Source organism: Battus philenor, unplaced genomic scaffold (assembly GCF_028537555.1).
Source record: "Battus philenor isolate CCGP_79_NKW_IND1 unplaced genomic scaffold, ilBatPhil1.0.hap1 SCAF_26, whole genome shotgun sequence".
Lineage (NCBI taxonomy): Eukaryota > Metazoa > Arthropoda > Insecta > Lepidoptera > Papilionidae > Battus > Battus philenor.
In genome coordinates, this window is record NW_027181689.1 from 2,883,076 (window position 1) to 2,906,515 (window position 23,440).

A 23,440-nucleotide genomic window follows, 5' to 3' on the forward strand; every position below is an offset into this window, starting at 1 on the left:
AAAGTCTGATTCTTGTAGAAATAATCTATTGGTTTTCAAATAAGTACCCGGGTAATTCCAAACAACATAAAATGTTGGTGGAGATGTCTGGAAGAAAATCTGAAGTTCCGGGAGTAGGGTGATGGTGCTTCATCTCATATACATGCTCGGCCTAATATCAAGAAGAGTTCATTATGACTGCCATGTAAAAAGAAATATTAAAATTATTAATTTAATTCGCTAAACTTTATATGTAGATTCGCGAATAGTTATCTTGAATCCATGTTAACTTATTGGATCTTTGTAGGTATATAATGTTACACACATTCGAGAAAGACGATGTTCGAAGAATTCGAAGATCGAAGATCAAGGAATTTTCTCTAGAACTACAATTACAAATGATGAATTTTTCGAACACTTCTCCTGAATAAGAGTAAAATACATATGGATATTGTTTGATACATAAAATTACTTGGAGTACCAGTTCACTTATTGCCATTTTATGCATATAATCAAAAATCTTAACAAAAACACAGCAGTATCGATACTTGAAGCATAAACTGTCTAAAACAAATTTTCAAATGCTTTAAAATCTTCCCGGTGATATATCTAATAATAAAAGTTTCCCGGCGATTGGTTGTAATGGTTTTTGAATCTATCGAGTACAGACAGACATTTCATTTTTCATTTATATATAGTTTCTATAAAGTAATTTGCTTGTTAAAAGTAAAGGAATGTAATTTATGCTAAAATTGTTAAGATTCATAATAGTTAGATTTTTTTATATTTAGAAATGGTTTGAAAGAATATAAAATTCATTGATCATTATCTCACATAGAAAAATATCTCAAGTTAATTATTACAAATCATTTACGATTCCTGTCATAATAATTCGACTTCATGTTTTACAAATATGTATATGTCCATTGTTTGAGGCATGTAATTGAATGTTTTGTTAACGTCGATAAAAAGGTAAGGTTTCAAAAAAAATTTTTTTCACAAGATTGTTTTGATTTAAAATTAAGTTACAAAGTCTAATAAGACTATATTTAGGTTCAGGATATAGGAAATACCTATTATAAAATTTAATATTTCTTTATTTATATTTTTTTAATCATTTGAGATTGTTGGATAAAAAAGTTCAGAATTATATGACCTACATAAAAGCTGATTCCAAAATTAATTGTTCAGAATTATGTGATCTCAATGAAAGTTAATTCTAAAATAAAAAAAATGTACGTTTTTTTTCAGCGGAAATAAGGATGCCGAGCGGTCACCTAGATAAGCCCGTGATCGAGGACAACAGGGACGGCACGGTTAGCATCAAATATGATCCGCGGGAGGAAGGCGTGCACGAACTCTACGTCAAATACAATGGGGAACATGTCCAAGGTAACGAAAGCTAATGGACAATCATTTTATAGTTTTTAGGATTTGTATGAAATAAAACTTGGAAAAAAAAATTACTTTAAATACCAAAATCAAAGACGTCTTTGATTGCAATAAAATAATCCGATTTATTTCGAGCTCTTCTAAAATTAACATTTCGAGCCTTTCTCTCAATTAAAAATTGCCTTTATAAAAAGACAAAGATAAAAGATAAAATTCATTTATTCAACAATGGAATTCTTAACTAGACTCTAATTGAAGGAGTAGATCGAGAACTTTTTTTATACTTTTTATTTTTGGTTACTCCGTTTCGCAAGGTGTTGAGAAGAAGCTGAAAGAAACTCCTCGATAAAAGAAATATTTTAAAAAAATTAACAATATATATAATAGACATATATGGGTATACACGCTCTGTCAGATATAGCCTAAATGAAAATAAAATAATCAGGCGACATCACTGATATATGAATAATATGCCATTTTTTTAATATAAGTTTTGAAATTAGTAAATAATAATTTAACATTTTGTGATTTTTAAAACTCTGTTTTCGTTTATTATAAATAAATTAAAAACTTTTTGCAGTCGACATTTTGGTGCAGCCAATTCTTTACGGTGGCTTGTTTAATCGGTGATGGTTGATGGTTGATGACGAAAAAGGCTTATTATTCAATAAGCCTTTTTCGTTAATTTACTTTTTGAATTTTGTAAATGGGAGTCCAATAGTTTATATAGTGTTTTGTACATTTTTTTAGAAAATCTTACATAAAAGAACTTAATTTGTTTCTAGTTTTTAGATATACACATACGCTCTTCATAAAAATATTCAAAAAATATGAATAAACATGTGGATAAAAAAAACTACGCATTTGGCAGACAAGTTCAGTATCTAATGGTGCTTTTCGAGAAATTTTCTTATAGCGTACTCTAGTGATAAAGTGAGTGTTAAGCTTTGACTTTAGAAATAATTTAAAAAGCTGTAGAAGTGTTGTTTTCACAGATAATGCTGATTACGGCTTTAGTTTCATAGAATAAAGTAAGTGTCCATATTCATTGTCGTTTTTTTTGAAGTCTTATTCTAAAAGATAGATGAAACGTTACTGAAAAAATCCAAGATAAAGGTTTTAAAGGAGAAGCCGGTGCGTTTTGTACTTAAGTATATATCAAACGAAAAAGCAAAGTGTAAGAAACTATATGCCGAATCGGAAAGCACGAAAACGCGAGTGAACTGGTAGACTTTTTAGTTACAGCATTTGTTGGACTGTCTCCATAATTGTCTACTAATACGTTTCAGGTTCTCCGTACAAGTTCCACGTGGACTCAATTCAATCGGGCTATGTCACGGCTTATGGCCCGGGCCTCGTCAGCGGCGTCAGCGGTGAGCCCAGTCAATTCACTATCAGCACAAAGGGCGCTGGTTCCGGTGGACTGTCCATGGCTGTGGAAGGACCCAGCAAAGCTGAGGTATTGTTCATTACATTTACAAAGAATAAAAAGATTAATTTAAGACTTGGCTCTTTTACTATAATATACAGGACTTAGAACGTAGAAACGCAGTTTAGGATGTTCACCCAAAAGATAGATGTCATTGTCAAAGCCTCCTCACAAGCTAGATAGTTAATGGGGGAGGCCTATATGCGTCAGGCTGTACATCCAGCAATGTCGTCTAATAAGTGTAATGATGATGTTGATGAAACCATCTGCAATGTTATTTGTACATGATACTAATATATTAATAATATAAAGAATCAAGTTACACTATGAAATCATAATAAACGGTTTTATTGATTAAAAGAATGTAAGATGTCATGTTATATATATTCATACTTTAATCATTAAGGTTATGTTGCTTTAATGTTTACAAATTCTCTAAAAGTTTTTACGGAACAACAATAGCTTATCAATTATGGATTGTGATGTACTTATTTCGTGAGTTCAATCTATGAGAGACAGCAGATAAAGGGATAAACCATTAGGAGAAAAGTAGCACTAAATTCTATCAATCTTTTCTTGTCACGTAGACTCTTTTCTAAAGGCTAGTATTCCATTGTCCACTTTTAAGGCTTGGGATAAATAAAGAGAATTCAATGTGTATATGTTTTATTTTATTTTTACGATTTCGAATTATTTTATTTATACGGGAATCAGTGAACAGTTGAGCAGTGATACCCCAACGATATAGGACTGAGTCTAATTCACAGTTTGTGCATTAATTATATAGGATTTCCACTGCTCACAAAAAAATTACCAGAGGATGGGCACTACGTCTAAGTACCATAATATCGCACTGCATTCGTCAACCCTTGCCAAGCGTGGTGATTATGGTATATCCCCTATAAATATGTTTGTGGAGGCCTTTGCCTTGCAGTGGGCATCTATGGGCTGAAAGGATGGTACGAGAAACGCTGAATGCAGCGCACTTTCCTCCAGTCGTATTGTTAATTTGTAAGATCATGATAATGATACTATTTTGATTCTTGCAGATAACCTGTCACGACAACAAGGATGGAACTGTCGCGGTATCTTACCTGCCAACCGCACCGGGCGAGTACAAAGTGTCCGTTAGATTTGGGGACAAACACATAAAAGGGTCACCGTTCACAGCCAAGGTAAATAAAAGCTTAATTTAAAACAGAAAGGTTAATATACGCGCGAACAATATAAATCTTAATTCCAGCCGTCTATAGATAAATCCTTTCTTGCGTATCTCGTAAATCAGACATCGTCATGTCACGGTCGCCAATGTTGAATCCTTTGGGGAACTATGCGGTCTTTAAATTTGAATAAAACCCAGATAATGCTTAATTGTTAATTTTTGTATTTTTTTAACGATTTTACAATAGGTCTTTAGTCTGTGAGTGCCAGACGAGGTGTGGCGTTTTAACCTCGCGTTTTCAATAATATAAGAGATCGCAACAATAGCTAATGTTAAAATGACAGCTATATAGCTTTAAACACAAAGATCCTGTTCGATCTTATATAACTTATAACGTAATTATAAAGCGAAAGTTATTTATTATACTTTTTAAATTTTGTATTTATTGATGACATCATTTGACATTATCTTTCGTCGAGTGTAAGGTGTTTCTGCATGCGCTTAATCTAGACAACGATACAGTAACATTGATTTACATAGGTTTTTCTTTAGTTAGTACTTATTACCTTGCTTTATTCGGGAATTTTACAATGCAGATGAACCGTACTCTTGCTTCGAGCAATGATCGGCTGCACCACTTCTCTGCAGAACCTCAAAAATGTAGGTCGACATTTATTGTTGCCCATGAGAGAGGCGATACTTGCCTCTTCCACTTTCTTGCCGAACATTTTATAATTTATAGACGTATACATAGGATGGGATTAAGGTGTAGTCCACGGAGAAGCAATGCAGCGTATGATGTTCTACACAAAGTGAACAGGTGATGAAAAGATCCGCTTGCAACCGGTCCTATTAAAAACCTATAGAGGGGGTTCTATATCCATTGGTAGATGTCCTGTGACTGAAATGACGCTGATGATGATAACAGACTTTTTACTGCCAGGTTAAATTGACCTGTCGCATCCTAATAAAAGTAATAATTTATGCGTATTAATTTAGCTGGTAAACGGCTGTATAACATTTTAGGAAATGAAAAGTCAAACGGGCGAAGTTCACAGCACACTGTCAACCGCGCGACGTTCAGTAGTCGTTATATCTTGTGAAAATTCTAAACTCTTGCCATTTTAACATTTCTTTCTATAAGAACCTTCTAGAAAACATTTCCATTTTTTTAAGATTAATGTGACCGGTAAAGTCGTTCTAAAGTTATGCCATAGGAATAAGAATTTATTGTTATACATAACGATTTAAGAGTATTTTTTTATCGAACAGGTGACTGGTGAAGGTCGCAAGAGGAACCAGATCTCTGTGGGCAGCTGCAGCGAGGTCACCCTGCCAGGAAAGATCAGTGACAATGACATCCGAAGCCTTAATGCCTCCATCCAGGTTAGCATTAGGCTAAAAATGTCGACTTTGACGTCGTCGACTTTGTTTACGCACGCATCGTCGCACAAAGCCTCCACCGACACCGACAGCAGCAGCAGCTTCTATTAAATGACTAAATAATGCACCATCTGCTCTATTTTGGTATAGGACATGCTCGTGTCATAGAGTAAAAATGATCATTCCGTATAGCCAATGTCATAATTTCTTTCCTCATAAATTTTTTTGCACAGAGGATTTCATCTCTCCGTAGGCGGATGATGTAACGTTCACGTGAGGACGCTTTAATCTGCTGACCACTACGGTTACATTAATTTATATTGTTAAATCATTCGTAAGTGTTCGAATTTTAATTCGGATACCGTCAGTGATATGCTAGCCGCCATTGTACCCGCATAACGCGTGATGTGATGTTACACGTATGTCATTATTCTTCGTTGGCGAGGAATATGAAAGCCTGTGTGGCTTGTATCACAACTGCTATTTACTATTACCTAGCTTTCAGCTTCTGAATTTAAATCTATATTCAAATGTCACTTGGGAAGCTCAAAAATACTGTAATATCTGATGACGAATGTTTTTGACTTATGTGTGTTGTAAGTGATGATATATGGAATCCTAAACGTGGTCGCTTACAATGTGCCTTAGAACAAGGCTCAAGGTCACCCAATGAGCAACGAAGATGGCAATACTTTTACTGCGATCACGAAATAAAAATGAGGGGATCCGCGGCGAACCAAGATCACCGAGGTAACTTCAAGAATTGTTCATCTGAAATGGCATTAGGCGGGACACATCGCTTGTGCATCAGACAGTTGTTGAAGCCAAAAAGTTCTCAAGTGGCGATAATGAGTCGGTAAACGCGGCAAGGGTAGGCCCCGCTCTAGATCGACCGACGACATAACCAAAATCGCAGAAAGTTTCTGGATGCGGGTAGCGGACGACCGGTCATTTTAGCAATCTTTTGGGGAGACCTATGCCTTGGAATAGGCTTCTATCGTCTGACATGCATTAATGAATAAATGATTTTATAAATTAAAAGCTTGATAATTATGTCACTTTTTCTTAAGATTAAAGGACAGTGCTTAAAGTAAATAATTGTTCTTGATTTATCTTGACCTTTGGCTTTGAACAGGCTCCATCCGGACTAGAGGAACCTTGTTTCCTGAAGCGTCTGCCGTCCGGTAACATCGGCATCAGCTTCACGCCGCGCGAGGCCGGACAGCACATAGTCTCCGTCAAGAAAATGGGTGTCCACATCCAGAATTCACCTTTCAATATTACCGTACTGGACCAGGAAGTCGGTGATGCTAAGAAAGTTAAGGTAAATAAATAGTTCTTTCATAATCCAAGCAAGATGTTCGGCTTCTGTAAAAGCGTTATTGTTTTGCGTTTTTAGCTATTTTGACTACAAAAAGTTTATTCCTAATTATTACACCTATTTACAATTAGTATGAAGGGATCACTCTGAGCTATGTGACATTAATTAATTTTATTCTGTTGGAATGGGACTGGCCCATAACTTCTGGCAATACGAAGTCTGTCAGGTGGTATTTTGCGGAAGTCCATCCTAAGTAAGGAAAGATCCAATATTTATCCACTTCCGCACATGCAGTGGTAGTCGTGCAACAAAGTGCACCGCCCGCCAGCCCGCTAAAAAATGCGTATGAGGCAAACAATGCGAATCATTCGGTGATTCGCATTGTTTGCCACTGCATGTGCGGAAGTGGCTAAATATTGGTCCTTTTCTTACTTAGTATATAAATGTTGAAAAAGGTTATTCTTACATTATTATAATTACGCCATAATAAAGTATATCTCGTACCATTGACTTTTGTACAGGTTATTTTTAAAGCTTTTACACCTATAACCAAATCAACTAAATCTGTTGCTAAGCGCAAAATTGAGAACTTGCTGCGGTTGATTATGTTATAAAAAGAAATTTAAAGCAAAAAATTAGTTCGTTTAATCTATTTTAAACTCTTTTGTCTACGCAATAGAGTAACGAGATCTAAGCATATGTCCAAAGAATTTCTCCACTGCTTAAATCCTAAGAAATATGAGATATTTTTAGTTCCAAAAAAAGTACTAAATATTTATATGTTTATAATTGAAATTTATAAAATTATTTATTTAAATTTAAGCACAGCTTTCAAATGTCAGGTGATTTGTAAAAATAAAATAGTTTTATTATTTTTGTTATGTAACGTCAGGTATCCGGCACCGCGCTGAAAGAAGGAAAAACCCACAGTGAAAACACTTTCTCAGTAGACACCAGGAATGCAGGCTATGGTGGTCTCTCCCTGTCCATTGAAGGTAACCAATTCTTTCAAAACTTTTGGGTTATGTGGAATTACAGTTTTGTTACCGACGGCTCTTTGGGCCGAAAGGTTGTCGAGTAGCGACCACATGTCGTCAGACGCGGCATGGGTAGACTCCCTGCTAGCTTTACCGATGACATAGTCAAAGTTACGGGAAATCACTAGACCCGGGCAGCGTAAGACCTGTCATCGTGGCGATCTTTAAGGAAGGCTTATACCATGCAGTGGTGATGATGATGATGATGGTTTTGATTGATGTCATTGCTGTTAGTCTATAAAGGACTCTTACAGCTACATAGGTCACAGGGCATCGGATCCGTAGGCAAATAAAATTGTGGTATAGCACGGCGAGATGGAAGTATCGACCGCTCTGTTATGTCAGCCCGCCGTCACACATGAACGCTGCTATGCTCGCCGCTCTTTTCTCTTTTTCCCCCGCCTTGCCGGACCTTCCTGAGGCGCGGTACAGCGGTTTCAGTAGCATTAATAGCGGTTGTATCAACTTACGTTTTCTCGATCAGCCTGCGGAGAAAGCAAAAGAAAGAACATGTGCACAACCAATATGTATTTTCATATTTTTACTTTTATATATATCGTCCATATATCGTTGTCGAAAAATCACACACACACTGATTAAACAGGAATCGATAAAAGTACACGACAAATTACAGGTTAATTATAGAAATATGAACTATATCGGATTATATTATCCGAATGTCCGATAAATACAGTACAGGTCAACATATTTGATTTTTAAATATATTTCCGATGCACAGGTCCCAGCAAGGCTGAAATCCAGTGTGCGGACAGCAAAGATGGCGTCCTCGCTATAAGCTATAAACCGACTGAACCAGGCTATTACATCGTTAATCTTAAATTCGCCGACCATCACGTCGAAGGCTCACCTTTCACTGTTAAGGTAAGGAGATTGTGTACTGGTCATAAAAAAATGTATTCTTTCTGGTAGGTTATACGTTATATAATTGCACTTTAGAGGGAACGTTTAGTTATTAAAATAACGATTGGTTTAATTAAATGTATTATTTTTATAATGTGAAATTATATCTTTGAAAGGGGTTGACTAATTAAACTTTTATACCTTATACTTAAATTTAACATTTGGCAACTAGAAGTACCCAGAAGTTTTTCGTTTTATAAATTCCTTAGGACGTTCTAAACATTAATTTAAAATTACATCATGATTTATTAGATGATTATAACAGGTGGTGCAAAAGTAATGTCATAATGTAAATGTGCCCTAATTTTTACAATTCGAGCTAAATGTTGCTGTGCTTTGACCTTTATGATGTAGATATATAGATGAATCATGGTATATCCGTCCATAGACATATTTGATGAATAATATACCTTACAATGGGCGTCTAAAGGCTGAAACGACAACGACGACAACCATATTTATATATAGTCGTGTGTAAATAAACAAAACATAATACTTGTAAAGTACTTTTAAAGTAGATATAGTAGTTTTTACAATAGCATTACTAACTCAGGTGATCGGAGAAGGCAGCAATAGGCAGAGAGAGAAGATCCAGAGACAACGCGATCCTGCTCCTTTGACCGAAGTGGGCACAAACTGCAAACTCACTTTCAAAATGCCTGGTGAGCTACCAACTTATTTTTAATCAAAAATTAAATTTACATCCAACGCATATTACATGTGGTCTACTCGTATTGGATAATTTATTTTTGGCATAAATAACATAAACTTCATGGAGAGAGTTTATGTTTGTATGTCGCACTGAACAATTTTCTTTTACTGATATATTACTCAGCTCCTACAAAACCACCCAAATTATGTTCTGATTTAAGGTTGACTTGTCGTAATAGATAAATAAAGTACATACAATTTGGGATAGTTGTTATGTAAAAAAAAATTATGGTAGTATGATTCTTACATAATTTCTTTCGTTAATAGCGACAGTATTACATGTAATTTTAATTATCTGTAGAAATATTGTACGTTATTAAAATAATTAAATAAAATCATCACTCATTCTGCATAGACTTAAAAATGTATAGACCCGGAAAAGGCATACATTTTATTTGATATTTATGTATTTTGAGAGACTAACTAAAGATTTGAATACAAATTTTGAAAAGAATTAAGTGAATGTGTTTTTTGACAAGTGACACAGGAACTTATTCTTTTAGTAGTAGTGATGTATAAAACAATTAATAGTCTGTGGAAGAGGTGTATGCCCAGCAGTTGAAATGTTGGCTATGATAATTCTCTAATTAGTTTCAATTTATCGATAATTGTTTGTTGAGTTAATAATTCATTTATTGAATGTTTACATAGTCAAAAAAATCATAACGACTGTTTACATCAATCTTGTTTGGTTAATCATTAGTATTTACGTAACAAAGACCAAAAGTTCTTTAAAATTATGTACTATATGGAAAATAAAAACACTTGAAACTCTTCTTGTAAGCTTGCACTAATACGAATTATGCCCCCGCTCCTACCAATTATCAAGCCTTTAACCCTGAATATATATATATACATATATATATATACATATATATATATATATATATATATATAGGATTAATATATATGTGTGTATATATATATATATATATATATATATATATATATATACACACACATAAATAGCCATAAAAATCTGAACAATGTAAGGATGATCATGTTTTCATTTCACCGTCAGGCATAACATCCTTTGACCTCGCGGCAACGGTTACCAGCCCTGGTGGGATCTCCGAAGATGCTGAGATCCAGGAGGTTGAAGACGGACTGTACTCGGTTCACTTCGTGCCCAAGGAACTGGGCGTTCACACGGTTTCCGTAAAGTACAGGGAGATTCATATTCCCGGTAAGGAACATTACTTTTATACATTTTTTTAAGTTCGCACTTTTTATTTTGTGTTTTAAAACTATATTGTCTAATTTGACATAAAATTTGTTAAAAGAACATTATGAAGTAGTTAACCTACTATTTATGATAAAAATATTAATTAAAACTGGCCAAAATATAAAATACGTTATAAGTTTTAAGACACTGAAAGTCAAATTAATGTTGTTAATGATTCTGCTTTTTAAAGTAAAAATATTTTAATTTATCATTTTGATTTATCATGTCAAATTCATAACTACCTAATATATAGCTACAGACAGACGTAGTAGGCAGTCTCATATAGACTTTGACAAAAGTTACCCTGCCTGACACAACCCAATAAAAAAGTAAAAGAAAATATTAATAAATAATGAATATTTATATTATTAACTTTCCTATTTTTACACTTTTATGCCATTTAAACACGTTATATTATTAATTGACATAAAATTATCGACAGCTTAGCAGTTATAGATTACTCTGTGGCTTCTATGAGAAGACTGAATCATTTTATTGCATTCCTAGCAGTTTTTCCCCTTTTTCGTGCTTTAACAAAAATACAATGAAAAAGGAATTAAACTAGATGGTCTGGCCGTTTTCAACTTTCGTGAATAACAACGCATTTGGCGAATAGATTTCATTATATGTTAAATAGATAATTTTTACATGTAATTATAGATTACGTAATTAAAAATAATAGGTGAACAAATGACCATGTTATGGTCATATTTGAACGTCCTATTTGAAATTTATGGTGTGTCCTATGATCATCACTGTATAACCTGTGGTTAAAATGATAATGGTGATGAATGATCATAGATTGGTGATAAAAATTTTATAATGTTATAAATGAACCGAAGTATAATCCCAATAGAAGAACTATTAACTTCGGTTAATTTCTTCTAATTTCCAAATTCGAATTTTCCAGGATCTCCGTTCCAGTTCACCGTCGGTCCTCTTCGTGACTCCGGTGCCCACTTGGTGAAGGCTGGAGGCGCTGGTTTGGAGAGAGGCGAGGCTGGTCGCTTCAACGAGTTCAATGTATGGACTCGCGAAGCCGGAGCTGGTCAATTGGCCATCTCCTTGGAAGGACCCAGCAAGGCCGAGATTGACTTCAAGGATAGAAAGGATGGATCCTGTGACGTCTCGTACAAGGTCGACGAGCCCGGTAAGTTCACATTTATTATTTATTTAGTACTCACCAGAAAACATATACATAGATACATAATAACTGACAAAAGCACAATGGTCGGTCTTATCATTCAAGGCAATTTCTTACAATACATATTGTATGGAAATAGAAGAAGTTATTAGTGAATTCTACTGCCCGCCTAATATTAAAGTTTTTTTTTTATTCGTACTCCGCCAGTCTTGGGTACACAGGGATATTATAACAATAATAATTTATTCACAGTATTCTTTTATTTAAATCCTCATTTTTCTTCCATCGTAATTTCAAATATTTTTTCTTCTTTTAGGTGTAACCTCACATATTGTTTCATTCCTTTTTATTCTTTATTCCGTTCATACTTCACCTCACTTTCATTGCCTTCCCTCACTGATACTACATTTTTTGCATTACTTTATTTTTGTTTTTTTAACTTTCTTATATTAGGCATTTATTTTAAATAAACGAGTACAAATAAATAAAAATGTAATATGTGTGTTGTTGTTGTGTAATGTAAATGTTTTTATTTATTTTTACTCTTTTATTTTTTTACTATTCTTAGTTCTACTACTATTTTTACTCTACTATTATTTTTTTACTTCTCTTATATCACAGTTCAATACAGATTGAATAGTCTATCACGTACACTCTCCCATGACGTTTCTGCAATATTCCAGGAAACCCTATTGACTATATAATATACTCGAAATCCGGTAACCAATTAAAATGTAATTGCATGCTTAAACATGGAAATATAAATGAAATTTTATTATTAAATTTAAATGCGAAAATATATTAACAGACGACCGTTGAAAAATTAGCAATTCAAATTTACACACGCCCCATAGATCCTTAACGAGCGACATAAAAACACACAAACAGAAAAACCACCACGCGATGCTCGACTCCGTACATACCATACTGGCCGGTAGTCCAGTGATTTATGACTTTGCCCAACAAACGTTTGATCAAAGTTTTCACCCTCAAGAATTTTCTCTACCCAATGATTTCACAACTTGATTTATTTTTTTCTTTATTCTTTTTTTTTATAATCATGCAGAAAGAACAAAAAGAGGTCTAATATCTGACAATAAGCATAGGCAATTATGTCATAAATATAAAAATCTACAAAATTAAATAAGAAATAAACAGGTTTTTTTTATTTCTTATTTAATACGGACAGTTATAAGATTGTTAAATATTAATACAAAGATAATTATCCCATAAAAAGTCTGAATTTGAATTCACTAACAAATAAAGTCATGGATTTTTTGAGGATATAAACAAAAGTCTTTGCTACTTATACTGATAATTATGCTGTTATTTAAAATAAATACATACATAATTGTGTCATAAAACATTGGGCCTATGGTTTTAATTTATACAGATAATATAAAGACAATTATTTATGGTGTTTATCTTAAAATACCCCATTACCAGCCTAAACACAATTATAGGACGTAAATAAGAATTTTGAGATATTAAACATATAATTTTTGTTAATCATAAAACGATTCATAGCCAAATTTTGATGTAGTAAGTCTCCATGATTTCAAATCATTCAGATAACTATGTCATGTCCCAATAAAATCATAATCATTTTCTGTTATAAACAAGATTTTTATATTATTTTTGAATATATTTGTGCTTATAATAATATAATAAGACATTGACATTCACGATATTATTACAGATACGAGTAGAATAACACATTTTAAAACCTTAGAAATTTTTTATGACGTTAATCTTTTTCATTGCTTCAAATATATGTGATTGTCAAAAAATAGACAATTGAAAACAAGACTTTTGAAGATATCGTAAAACATATACAGATAATTGAACTAATTTATTAAAAAAAAACGTAAACTATTTTCGTGATAAAATTGCGAGGTACTAAAAAAATTATAGATTTTTTCCGAACGAGGTGCTTTTGAGAGTGTTTCAAATTATTATCAAGGTATTGAATATGTTTGTCGTACCTGTGCGATACATATGGACGCCCCGTTGCGGTGTCCGCACGCGCCCGGTGTTGGTTCAGTTGGGCCAACGTGCAGGCTGAATAGAATGCACTTCATAAATAAATCAACTCGTTCCTCGCCCAGCCACGCCTACCCGCGAATCGTCCAATAGCATACGCCGCCAACGCACCGGCGGTAAAATTTACCGCGAACCATTTTGACAGTTCGATTTTTTAAATTTGTTTTCGTTTTTTTTTCCGCCCCGCAAATGACCACGCAGTCTCGTGTTATTTTTTTTTTAAGTGATAATGGCTGTCGCGATTTTGTATTGCCGGCCGCTGCCGGAATTTACGATATGTCCCCGTATGAAATACGATGAATACTCTTGCTCCAAATCGTCCCGGCTATTTATTTAGGTATTTATCGGAAACGATAACTTTATACAATCGCATCGCTCAAGGATCAGGCCGAGTGCAGATTATAAATAAGAATGTTTGAACCTTTAGAAGCTTATACTTTTTTATTATTACTAACAATATTGGTTTTGTGTATGTGTGTATCCAATAAAGCAAATTGGTGTTGCTTGTCTATTCAAGATGTAGACCGAGGGTGGCCAAGCTCCTTGGTAGTCTCAGCGATTTTCTAAATTTTTAAATTTGTCGCGACTCGTTAGCCAATTAGTATTTCAAAGGCATGCAAAATGTATGATTATTATTAAAAAAAATTAAGTTTACATATTAAATTTGCGCTGTCTTTCGTATATATTGCCAGAAATTTAAGATATTTTGAAACATGTATGAAACGAAAATATTTTATTATAGGGCATCCATCCGATGGACGCCCTCTGCAAAGCATAGGCCTTCCACAAAGATTCCCACCATGACTACTCTTGCTTTTTCGAAATCCAGCGGCTTCTCGGGACCTGGATAATGTCGTCGATCGACCTAGTACGGGAACTAACCTCGCCGTGTCTTATTTATTCTCTGTTGATATTGTTGCTGTCAGCCCGAAGGCTTTTACAGCTTTATCGGAGCCGAGTTCACGGAGTGAAAGAGACTGTGAACTTAAAAACTTAAAAATAAAAAATAGCTGGTCGGGCGCGTACCAGTTGCATGTAGACATTCGCACGTACCAAAGCGCTATACCCGAGTTGTGCTGTGTAGTGTTTGTATTGTGTGTATGCGACTTGGGACGGCGGCGTGGAGTACAGGACGAATCGAGGAGGAATCCGAATCCAACCACGGTTTGCCCACGCTGTTCGCGGTTAGAGAGCGGGTGGCCTCTCCCTAAAATCGGGCGTTGACACCGTGTCTATCGACTCGTGGTCGCTACATAGAATATAATAACACACAGATGAAAAGTGAACTGGGGTAAATTTGTCGAGAGCCAGAAATATACGTTTAAAGCGCCGCGTGAGCTTTTGGCGACTTTGTATGTCTTTGGTCCACCTGATACAGGATCTAACTACGCCGTATCTATAAGTTCGTGGCCGCTACAAAAAATGTAACAACATGAAATCTGAACATATTTTTTTGACCTACGGCACACCAGTTGAGGAGCACTGATCTAGACAATGGCGATAGACAACGGTGATGCTCTAAACCGAGATCACAGAGGTTCCCATGAAAGAAGCATCCGCTCAAGCGATTTAAAAGCTCGCCGACCTATAAATCTGGTAATAAAGTTGAGTGTAGTGGCCCGGGTCGAGGCTTCTGAGGGGATCTAAGGCCTTAGGATCTGTTACCAGGCTATACGTTGTCTACGCTATGTGCCCTAAAATCTTCGGAATATGCCAATAGAGCAATAATGATTATTGTCTCAAAAAATACAGAAATGTTTATAAATGTTAGAATCGTCATACATAGTGAAATAGAAGTATGTAGCAAGCCTATCAGAGGCTTCTTAGGAAGTAATCGAGCTTCGCTAACTTAAAAAACGTTAAGAAAACATAACGGCAAAAATAATAATAAAAAAATCTATTTTTATTATTGTTGCTAGGTATGTACGTATAAACTATTAAGTACGGCACGTTAATCGCTATAAAATTAGCATCACTCGTGCTATTTTATAATATTTAGCATAATTGTACAGCAGTTAGAAACAATTAAGTCAGCCGTCAGCTGCCGCTAATCGCAATTTAAGTCGTTAGGCTCGGGGAGCTATTTGATTTGCAGATGTGTTATTTGCATTTGATACTAGGTTCATTGTCTCGTATGTTTGTTTTTCCTACACCTTTTAAATTCTTATCTTTCCGAAATGTACATGGTGTTTTGAAAATCAATAAGTTCTGACTTTAACAATAATGTTAAATGCTAATTTGAATTGATAGATATATGATAGGTGTAGTGGTTAAGAAAAACGACTTGTGGTTGTTGGTAGTAAGTTCTATCATTAACAGATGTGCAGTACTTATAAAAAAATATTAGAAAAGAATGCTCGATAATCTGAATAAAGCCCCGGTCTAATAACTTTTATACCTTTTTTTCTAAAATAAGACCCGTATATCTAGGTAAGAAAATATAATTACGTAATGATTATATATAAGTAACAAAAATTGTATTACTATTCTTGGTATTGAAATTGAACTGTAATGACTCAATCTGCGAGCTTATGAAAGTCTAACATATATAAGGTTTGTGACAATTAAAGATGGAAACGAGGTTAATGATATGCTGCATCTAGAGAATAATAAGGTTGGCCGTGTTAGTACGAAACAGTAGGTTAAAGTCAAATCGAGGCTCTTCGGAGTAACCTAGGATGGTCTGTAGAGATAGAGATTTAGACGTTCATTTCTCGTATATCTAATAAAAAAAATAATCGTCAAAAGTAACTGGACGAAGTCCCGGGCTTGAGCTCCGGTCGAAAACCCGTTTGCGCCCGACATTCCATCATAGCGCGTTGTCTCCCTTCGGAGAGTTTCAAAACTTTTTACCAACGATTATATCCAACGGGCAGTCAATTAAAATGACTCTTAAACACCAGAGGCAAGGAATGCGAGCCCTAAACCGAATTTGTCCCGGCCCCCATTGTGTTTGATCGCGCAAAAAAGTTACGCAGCATCCGACAAAGAAACCGCTTCTTTTTGTCGCTGGATATTTCATAAGTGTATCCAGATTAGATATTTCTATGGCATCCAGGCGAATAATGACTTAAGCTTTGCTCGGATAGTTCCGAACATCAGGCGACAGCTATCCCTTGTTATTGTATGCTTATTTTTGAGTTTAACGATTCGCGTCTTCATGAATATTTATAAATGAATGCGGGTGAAAAGATAAAGAAATACTATAAACAGTTCTATATATTTATATATACAGGATGATTGGTTATAAGTATAAACATTTTTAAAAGTAGTGTATGTTATAACTCTATTGCTAGGAAACTGGCATTCAAATCAGGAGGACTCGATAACCTCCCTGATAGGCGGAGAATATAAACATACATTCTTGACCCTTGTTAAGGAAATTGAAAAAAAGCTATAGACATAAACAAAAGGCAAATACAATAAATAAATAAATAGAAAATAGAGAATAAAATGATAAAATAGGAAACATAAATCTGTGATAAATAAAAAATAATTATAATGTAAGAAATTTAAATGTAAAAATAAAAAAGTAACATAAAAATAAAAAATGTAAATTATAATAAGAAAAGGGGAAAGAATGAAAGTTGAATAGAGCGAATGAGAAAGAAAGATAAATTGTTGTATGAAAGAGAGAAAATAAACTGAAAGAAAATGAAAAAGTAAAGGAAAGAAAGAAGAGAAAGAAAATAAAAAATGAATGTGAAAAAATGTAATTGTAAAATAAGTCCCTGTCCCACCATAAGATAGGGGTACGAGAGGCCCCCAATAGCGGGGGTCATAAAAAAAAATTGCTACGAAAAAGATTTTAGGCTTATACAACTATTTCAAATTACTCTGTTTAACGTGATCATGCTGAAATATGATGCATTGATTTATTTTATTGAATAGTCTGCACGGACGAATCGTTTCAACTGATAGATGCCCACTGCAAGGTATAGGATTACCATAAAGATATCTATGGGTGGATATACCATAATCGCTACTCTTGGCGGGTTGGCGATCGCAGTGTGGTATGCAGATGACGCTGCTGACCATCCTCTGGAAACTTACTTGTGGGTAGTAGCATCTCTATATAATTAATAAACAAAGTGTGAATTATAAAAGATTTTATTCCGGGAACACAACCCGGAACGTACTATCACAAGTCTCAGTTTTTTGCCACTGAACTACCACAGGTTTTGTTGATAGGATGTACAATACATTCGTTAAAAGTAAATGAGCTATATAATTACCGCTTTAAAACTTTTACACCTAAATTTTTATAATGTATATTAAATCTATTTAATAGTAATAAGATAATAAGCAATGTGTTTACTCTTATATGTGTGTAGTACACTAAGTTTTGGATTGTTTTTCTATCGCGTTTATACACCTGCCTGCTTATCTTTGCACCATTCCGTGTTGTGAAGATGCCTATAAGTCATGAAGGACATTGCACATTGCGTAAAAAGAGTACAAAATAAATAAATAAAAGATTAAGGAAATAAGAGAAGCGATTCTTAGTTCATAGTAAAAATCATAATATGAATATGCCATTTGTATTTGACAGCTATCAAATATTATTAAAACAGTGAAAATGGAGAAGCTAATGTAAATAAAAATAAAGCTAACTTGATTATGATTTAATTCAAATGGCAAAAAAAGTCGTTGTATAATTTAGTAAAAGAATACAAATGTCTCTAACACCATAAAAAGGAGACAAGTAAGAACTCTGATATTTTTAATAAACAATTGAATTTGGGCAATCCGCACGACAGACCGAAGGTTTATTTTTGGAGGAAGGTTTTTTAATATGATGCTGGCGAAGAATGTTACGCATACTGTGGACTATACCAGGAGAAGCGACATGTCTGTTCTCGATCAACTCTGTCTTAAGACCTGATTCTTCACCATCTGCTATAAGTGGATTCTAGGCTACGTAGGCCACATAGCTCGGTGGCTACCAGAGAGTGTCGATAAACTAGTAGTTGTTAGAAAAGTAGAGTTAAGGAAACTAAAAAGGCGATCACCAACCTAATAGACGGATTCTGTGAGAAAGAAGTAGTTGGAACCTTCGCGTCTGTTAAACTTGAAGTTAAAGTTATAAGCCAGCTCCACATTATTCTAGTTTTGATCAAATTGGCCCGTAAAGTATAACACACCTAAATATAAGTAAAAAAACTCGACACCTCTTTCTTTACCTATCTTACAGTCAGGGTTTTGGTAATGGTGTCGGTAGATACTTCCATAGTATAGATGCAAGTATTGTCTGCGAATAGAGTTAGTTAACCTTTGACGCTTGATATGTCTTTAGTATAAATCGTAGATAAAACCGCTCCTAAGACTAATAATAGAGTATTAAATATTATATAAGAGATATACCTCAGTATAGATGGACAAACAGATGATGATGATGATTGAAAAAATTTGCGTTAAAATAGTAACTATAGAGTTAATTGCCAAGTTTTTCTTAATAGAGTCAATAAGTCGAACCTGTCAGTGTTATATGTATAAATATATTCATTTATCAAAATCTTGGCTTTCAGGAACTGCCTATGAAAAACTCCAAAGAATAAATGTTTGTTTCAATGATCCTTTAATCGACACTGTAATGGGTTTTGTATTTCAAAAACTTATAACTTATTACTTACCTCTCAGTGAATGATATACTCATTTTTACTTTACTTTGTAGTATAAAAGAAACTGTCAAAAAATGTTATAATTTGTAATACACTGAGTTAAACCACGTGCTAGCATTGGAATTGTTACGCAACGCACCTGCAGTCGGTAAAAACATAACTACATAGGTTTTTCGGTCCGCAAAAAGACTTAACAAGAAACAGGAGGAAGACGGGCCGGGCACCGAACCCCGCGCAAGTCACAAGCACCTCATTTGAATAAGGCCTACATCATTATTTGGATGGCCGAGTCACACTATCTCTGATTAACTTTACATTAATCTATGTTAAACTCTGTTTAACATAGATTAATGTAAAGTTAATTGTTTTTTTTTTAATGATCCCCGCTATTGGGGGCCTCTCGTACCCCTATTTATGGTGGGATAGGGACTTTATTAGCATTTAATTTATTCACTTAATTATTTTATTTTCATTCTTTTCTCTTTCGTTCTTCACATAATCTTTCATTCTGTTCTTTTATACCACAATTCTGCTTTCTTTCCCTTTTGCTCTGTTTTACCATTGTTTCATCCTCTTTTCATTTTACATTTTCTTAATTTCTAGTTTTGTTGTATCACATTTTTATCTTTATCATTATCACAGTTTAATATTATTTACTTTTACTTATCTTTTTTGTTTTTGTTTGTTGATGCCTAACTTTTATTTTTTTCTATTGCATATTGTATAATTCTTTTGCAATAATTGAGGAATACTTTCATGGTTTCTTTTCCGCCTATCAGGGAGGGTATTGTCTCCTCCCTGATTTCAACGCCAGACCGGCACTCGAAGCCGTACTCTGTTTAACTTGTAGATCATACGATATTTATTTTGCTCTTCATAAAAATATTCGTGTTTGGAATTTCAACCAGCAATGTTATTCTTGCATGGAATGTAAAATAAAAGAATTTACACTCGACACTGTGATACAAGATGGCATGTCTAAATAGCCAGATATTTCGCGAACTATTCCGCTGTGGTGTCTTTCTAGACGTTTTCCAGAATTAAAGACTAAAAACCATATTATTGAAGCTACAAGACATTATAAATAACTCTGCTGATATCTGTTCTTTTTAACGTAAGGTCATAGTTTAATTGGCATTTTCAATTTTCGCTTTATTAATGTAATAGAATCCTGACGGCACTTAACCTTTCTATTGTGACTCTTATTGGGCCATTACATTAGAAATTTCGAGTTCTTGCAATTTAACTCTTAGGCTGTACAGATGTACACTCCATGTGACCAGTTATAAGAACTGCGAGAGGAAACTTTATTCTCGTCCGTGACTGCAAGACGACAGACTAATTAATTAACTTAAAGCTTAAAAGTCAATTAACTTTAATAGCTGGTTAAAATTTGGGACGTTAAAATATGAATATTTTAATTCTTTTATGGTTTGTACGTAATGATAAAAATAATGAACCTAAAAATTAGCACTCTTGAGAGAAAGCGTCGAAGAGAGGCGACGTATGGGAGGAAAGTATGAAAAGATATGAAAGATACTGTGAAGGGAATTGGAGAAAAAAATAAAATACATTGAGGAGGACGAAAGATTAATTTGGAAATTAGTCAAAACTTTAAAAAATTATTATTTAATTAAAGAACTTATCCACCCATGATAGGGATTGACCGAGAGGCCCCAAAAAATACGTATGTCTGTGGTATTTTATTTAAATATCTTGTTAAAGTAAATTTAAAATTATTTGAAAAATGGTGTTTGGTTATCGTATTTATGAAGAACGTAATTAAAGATAATTTTACTTTGATTTGAGTCATGTCGTAACTTTTAAATTATGACAAGAGCCAGGATTTACTTACCCGGTGGTTTAATGTAATTACAGTAATAAACCACGTGTTTACTTTAAATAAAAAACCATATAAAAAGCACTTAAGATTAGATTAACCATAATTAGTGTAACTGGCCATTGAGCTAGTTCCGAATACCGATGCCATTAAAAACCGAAAATTGTTTTTTTTTTTTCGATAAAAACGTGAGCGGCCAGATATATTCGGATGTAAATAAATCCGCAACGGTACGGCCACCGCGAAGCGAATGTTTATTAAAAAAAAACACACGCACACACACGCATGTAAAAATTTAAATTTTCGGAGACGGAAAGAGTTATTGCCGCATTCGTTAGTTCTTCATTCAGATTGAGCGACGTCTCCACGGTTGGTGCTTTTTTCGTATAAAACGTATTTTGTTTTTCGTTCAATTTCGTCAGGTTTTTAGGTGCTCCGGTTGAATTTATTGCGGCATTTGTCGGTTGCTTGTGAGGGACAAGGTTCGGGTGATATGCTACTGACGTCTCATAACAAGACTCTTTCCCTGTATATCCATTACATTTAGTTTTGCAAATCGACGTACATTTTAAAATACATTATTCTCATATCATTAATAACGTGTGAATCGAATAATAAAATTTCAAAACCATGATATCGTATTACACTTATAAACATAATACTGAGATACAATTACATGAAGCTCAATCTTTGATTTTATTTTTTTTATTACTTAAGGTTTAGTCTAAGCACATTTAAACCAACTTACTTAACAAACACAGCTTAACGGTGCATAAATACAATATGAGTTTTGATAACATTATTACGTTGTTTATATTTAGAGAATATTTACTCGATTTGTAGAAAAGATCATTAATAAATAGTGCTAGATTTAAAAGAAAGCTTAAGAAAGCTTTTCATGTTTCTATTAATTATGTTTTATATATCGAGCAAAGATAGTTGATTGATATGTAACTAAAATAAAATAATACACAATTGTTCATAACAAAATGTTATTTCAGAAATCTCAGTAACACAATTGTAGGCATCTGTGAACTTCATCTCAACTAATAGTAGCCCACTGCAAGGTATAAGCCTTTAAAGATATCTATGGGGGATATATCATAATCGCCACGCTTGGCTGGCGTATTGGCGATCGCATTGTGGTATTATGGTACGTAAAGAATTCTGTTGCCGACCCTCTGCAAACTTGTTTGTATGCTGTAGCAATCCTATGTAATTAATGCACAAAGTGTGAATCATATAAGATTGTATCCCGGAAATTGAACCCGCGAGCGACGATCAAAAGTATCAACCATCAACCGCTGGGTTACCACTACTCAATTAGCATTAACTTGTATTAAAACACACTCCTGTATAATGTTTTTAAATTATGAAATAAATTTATAATGTTTGTTAAACAAAAGAGTAAACGAATTCTTAAGTGCTAGTAAGGTTTAGTAATGAATTTCTCTTACTAGTATGACCTGTTGAGTTTATTGTCAAGGACCCTTCAGTTCTGTGAACTTATTTCCGAAGAAGATGTGAAAGCCTTCAAGGTAACAGCATCAACATCAACTGAAGCCATGCAGTTTACTACAGGTTCCTTTTAGACCAGGGCGCGTTTGGAGTAACTTTAAGTTGTAAAAAAACAATTATCATAATCGTGCTATAGGACTTTCACTGCTCAATATATGTCTCTCCATATATTTCCAATAAAAACTTTATTAGCGGCCATTATCCAGCATTCTCTGACAATATTAACGAGGTCATCTGTCCGAAATATGAATGAACGTCCTATGATGCTCTTGCCGGATAAAAAATTCGAGTTAATACTTATATCTTTTTTTTACGGTAACGGTTTTATTTATTTTCACTGTCCAGGGTTGTACTATTTAAATATAAGGTTATTTTTAATAGGCGTATTATATTTCAATAGGACAACGTCTTATTCGCAAATTCTCTCGCTCTATTATTCTTTTCTTTTATCTATATTCTCCATTATTACTCCAGTTTTTGATGATGAACAACTAAACTAATTTTTAAAATTTAATGTTAACGTAAATTAATCATACTATAATAGTTTCTCTTAAGTATATATTAGGGGGACCGGAAAGTAATGTCGCTTTCTTAAGTTAAATTCACACGACTACGTTTTTAACATGTTTTTATTTCTAATCAACAATATGTTTATCCTCGTTATCAACAACCATTTGCCATCTTGTATACAAATCAATGCCTGAGCGGTAAAAA

The 23,440-nt window shown here is 34.0% G+C and overlaps 1 protein-coding gene across 1 annotated transcript in view; it reads left to right on the top strand.

Moving 5' to 3' along the window:
• cher (filamin-A) overlaps nucleotides 1-23,440 on the top strand; it is a 55,961-nt gene that overhangs the window by 23,089 nt on the left and 9,432 nt on the right. The window contains exons 3-12 of the mRNA XM_068768543.1: nucleotides 1,231-1,371; nucleotides 2,661-2,830; nucleotides 3,850-3,975; nucleotides 5,235-5,348; nucleotides 6,481-6,669; nucleotides 7,559-7,661; nucleotides 8,443-8,585; nucleotides 9,178-9,286; nucleotides 10,357-10,521; nucleotides 11,471-11,710. Coding sequence (XP_068624644.1) covers nucleotides 1,231-1,371; nucleotides 2,661-2,830; nucleotides 3,850-3,975; nucleotides 5,235-5,348; nucleotides 6,481-6,669; nucleotides 7,559-7,661; nucleotides 8,443-8,585; nucleotides 9,178-9,286; nucleotides 10,357-10,521; nucleotides 11,471-11,710 — 1,500 coding nt within the window. The remainder of the gene's footprint in view (nucleotides 1-1,230; nucleotides 1,372-2,660; nucleotides 2,831-3,849; nucleotides 3,976-5,234; nucleotides 5,349-6,480; nucleotides 6,670-7,558; nucleotides 7,662-8,442; nucleotides 8,586-9,177; nucleotides 9,287-10,356; nucleotides 10,522-11,470; nucleotides 11,711-23,440) is intronic.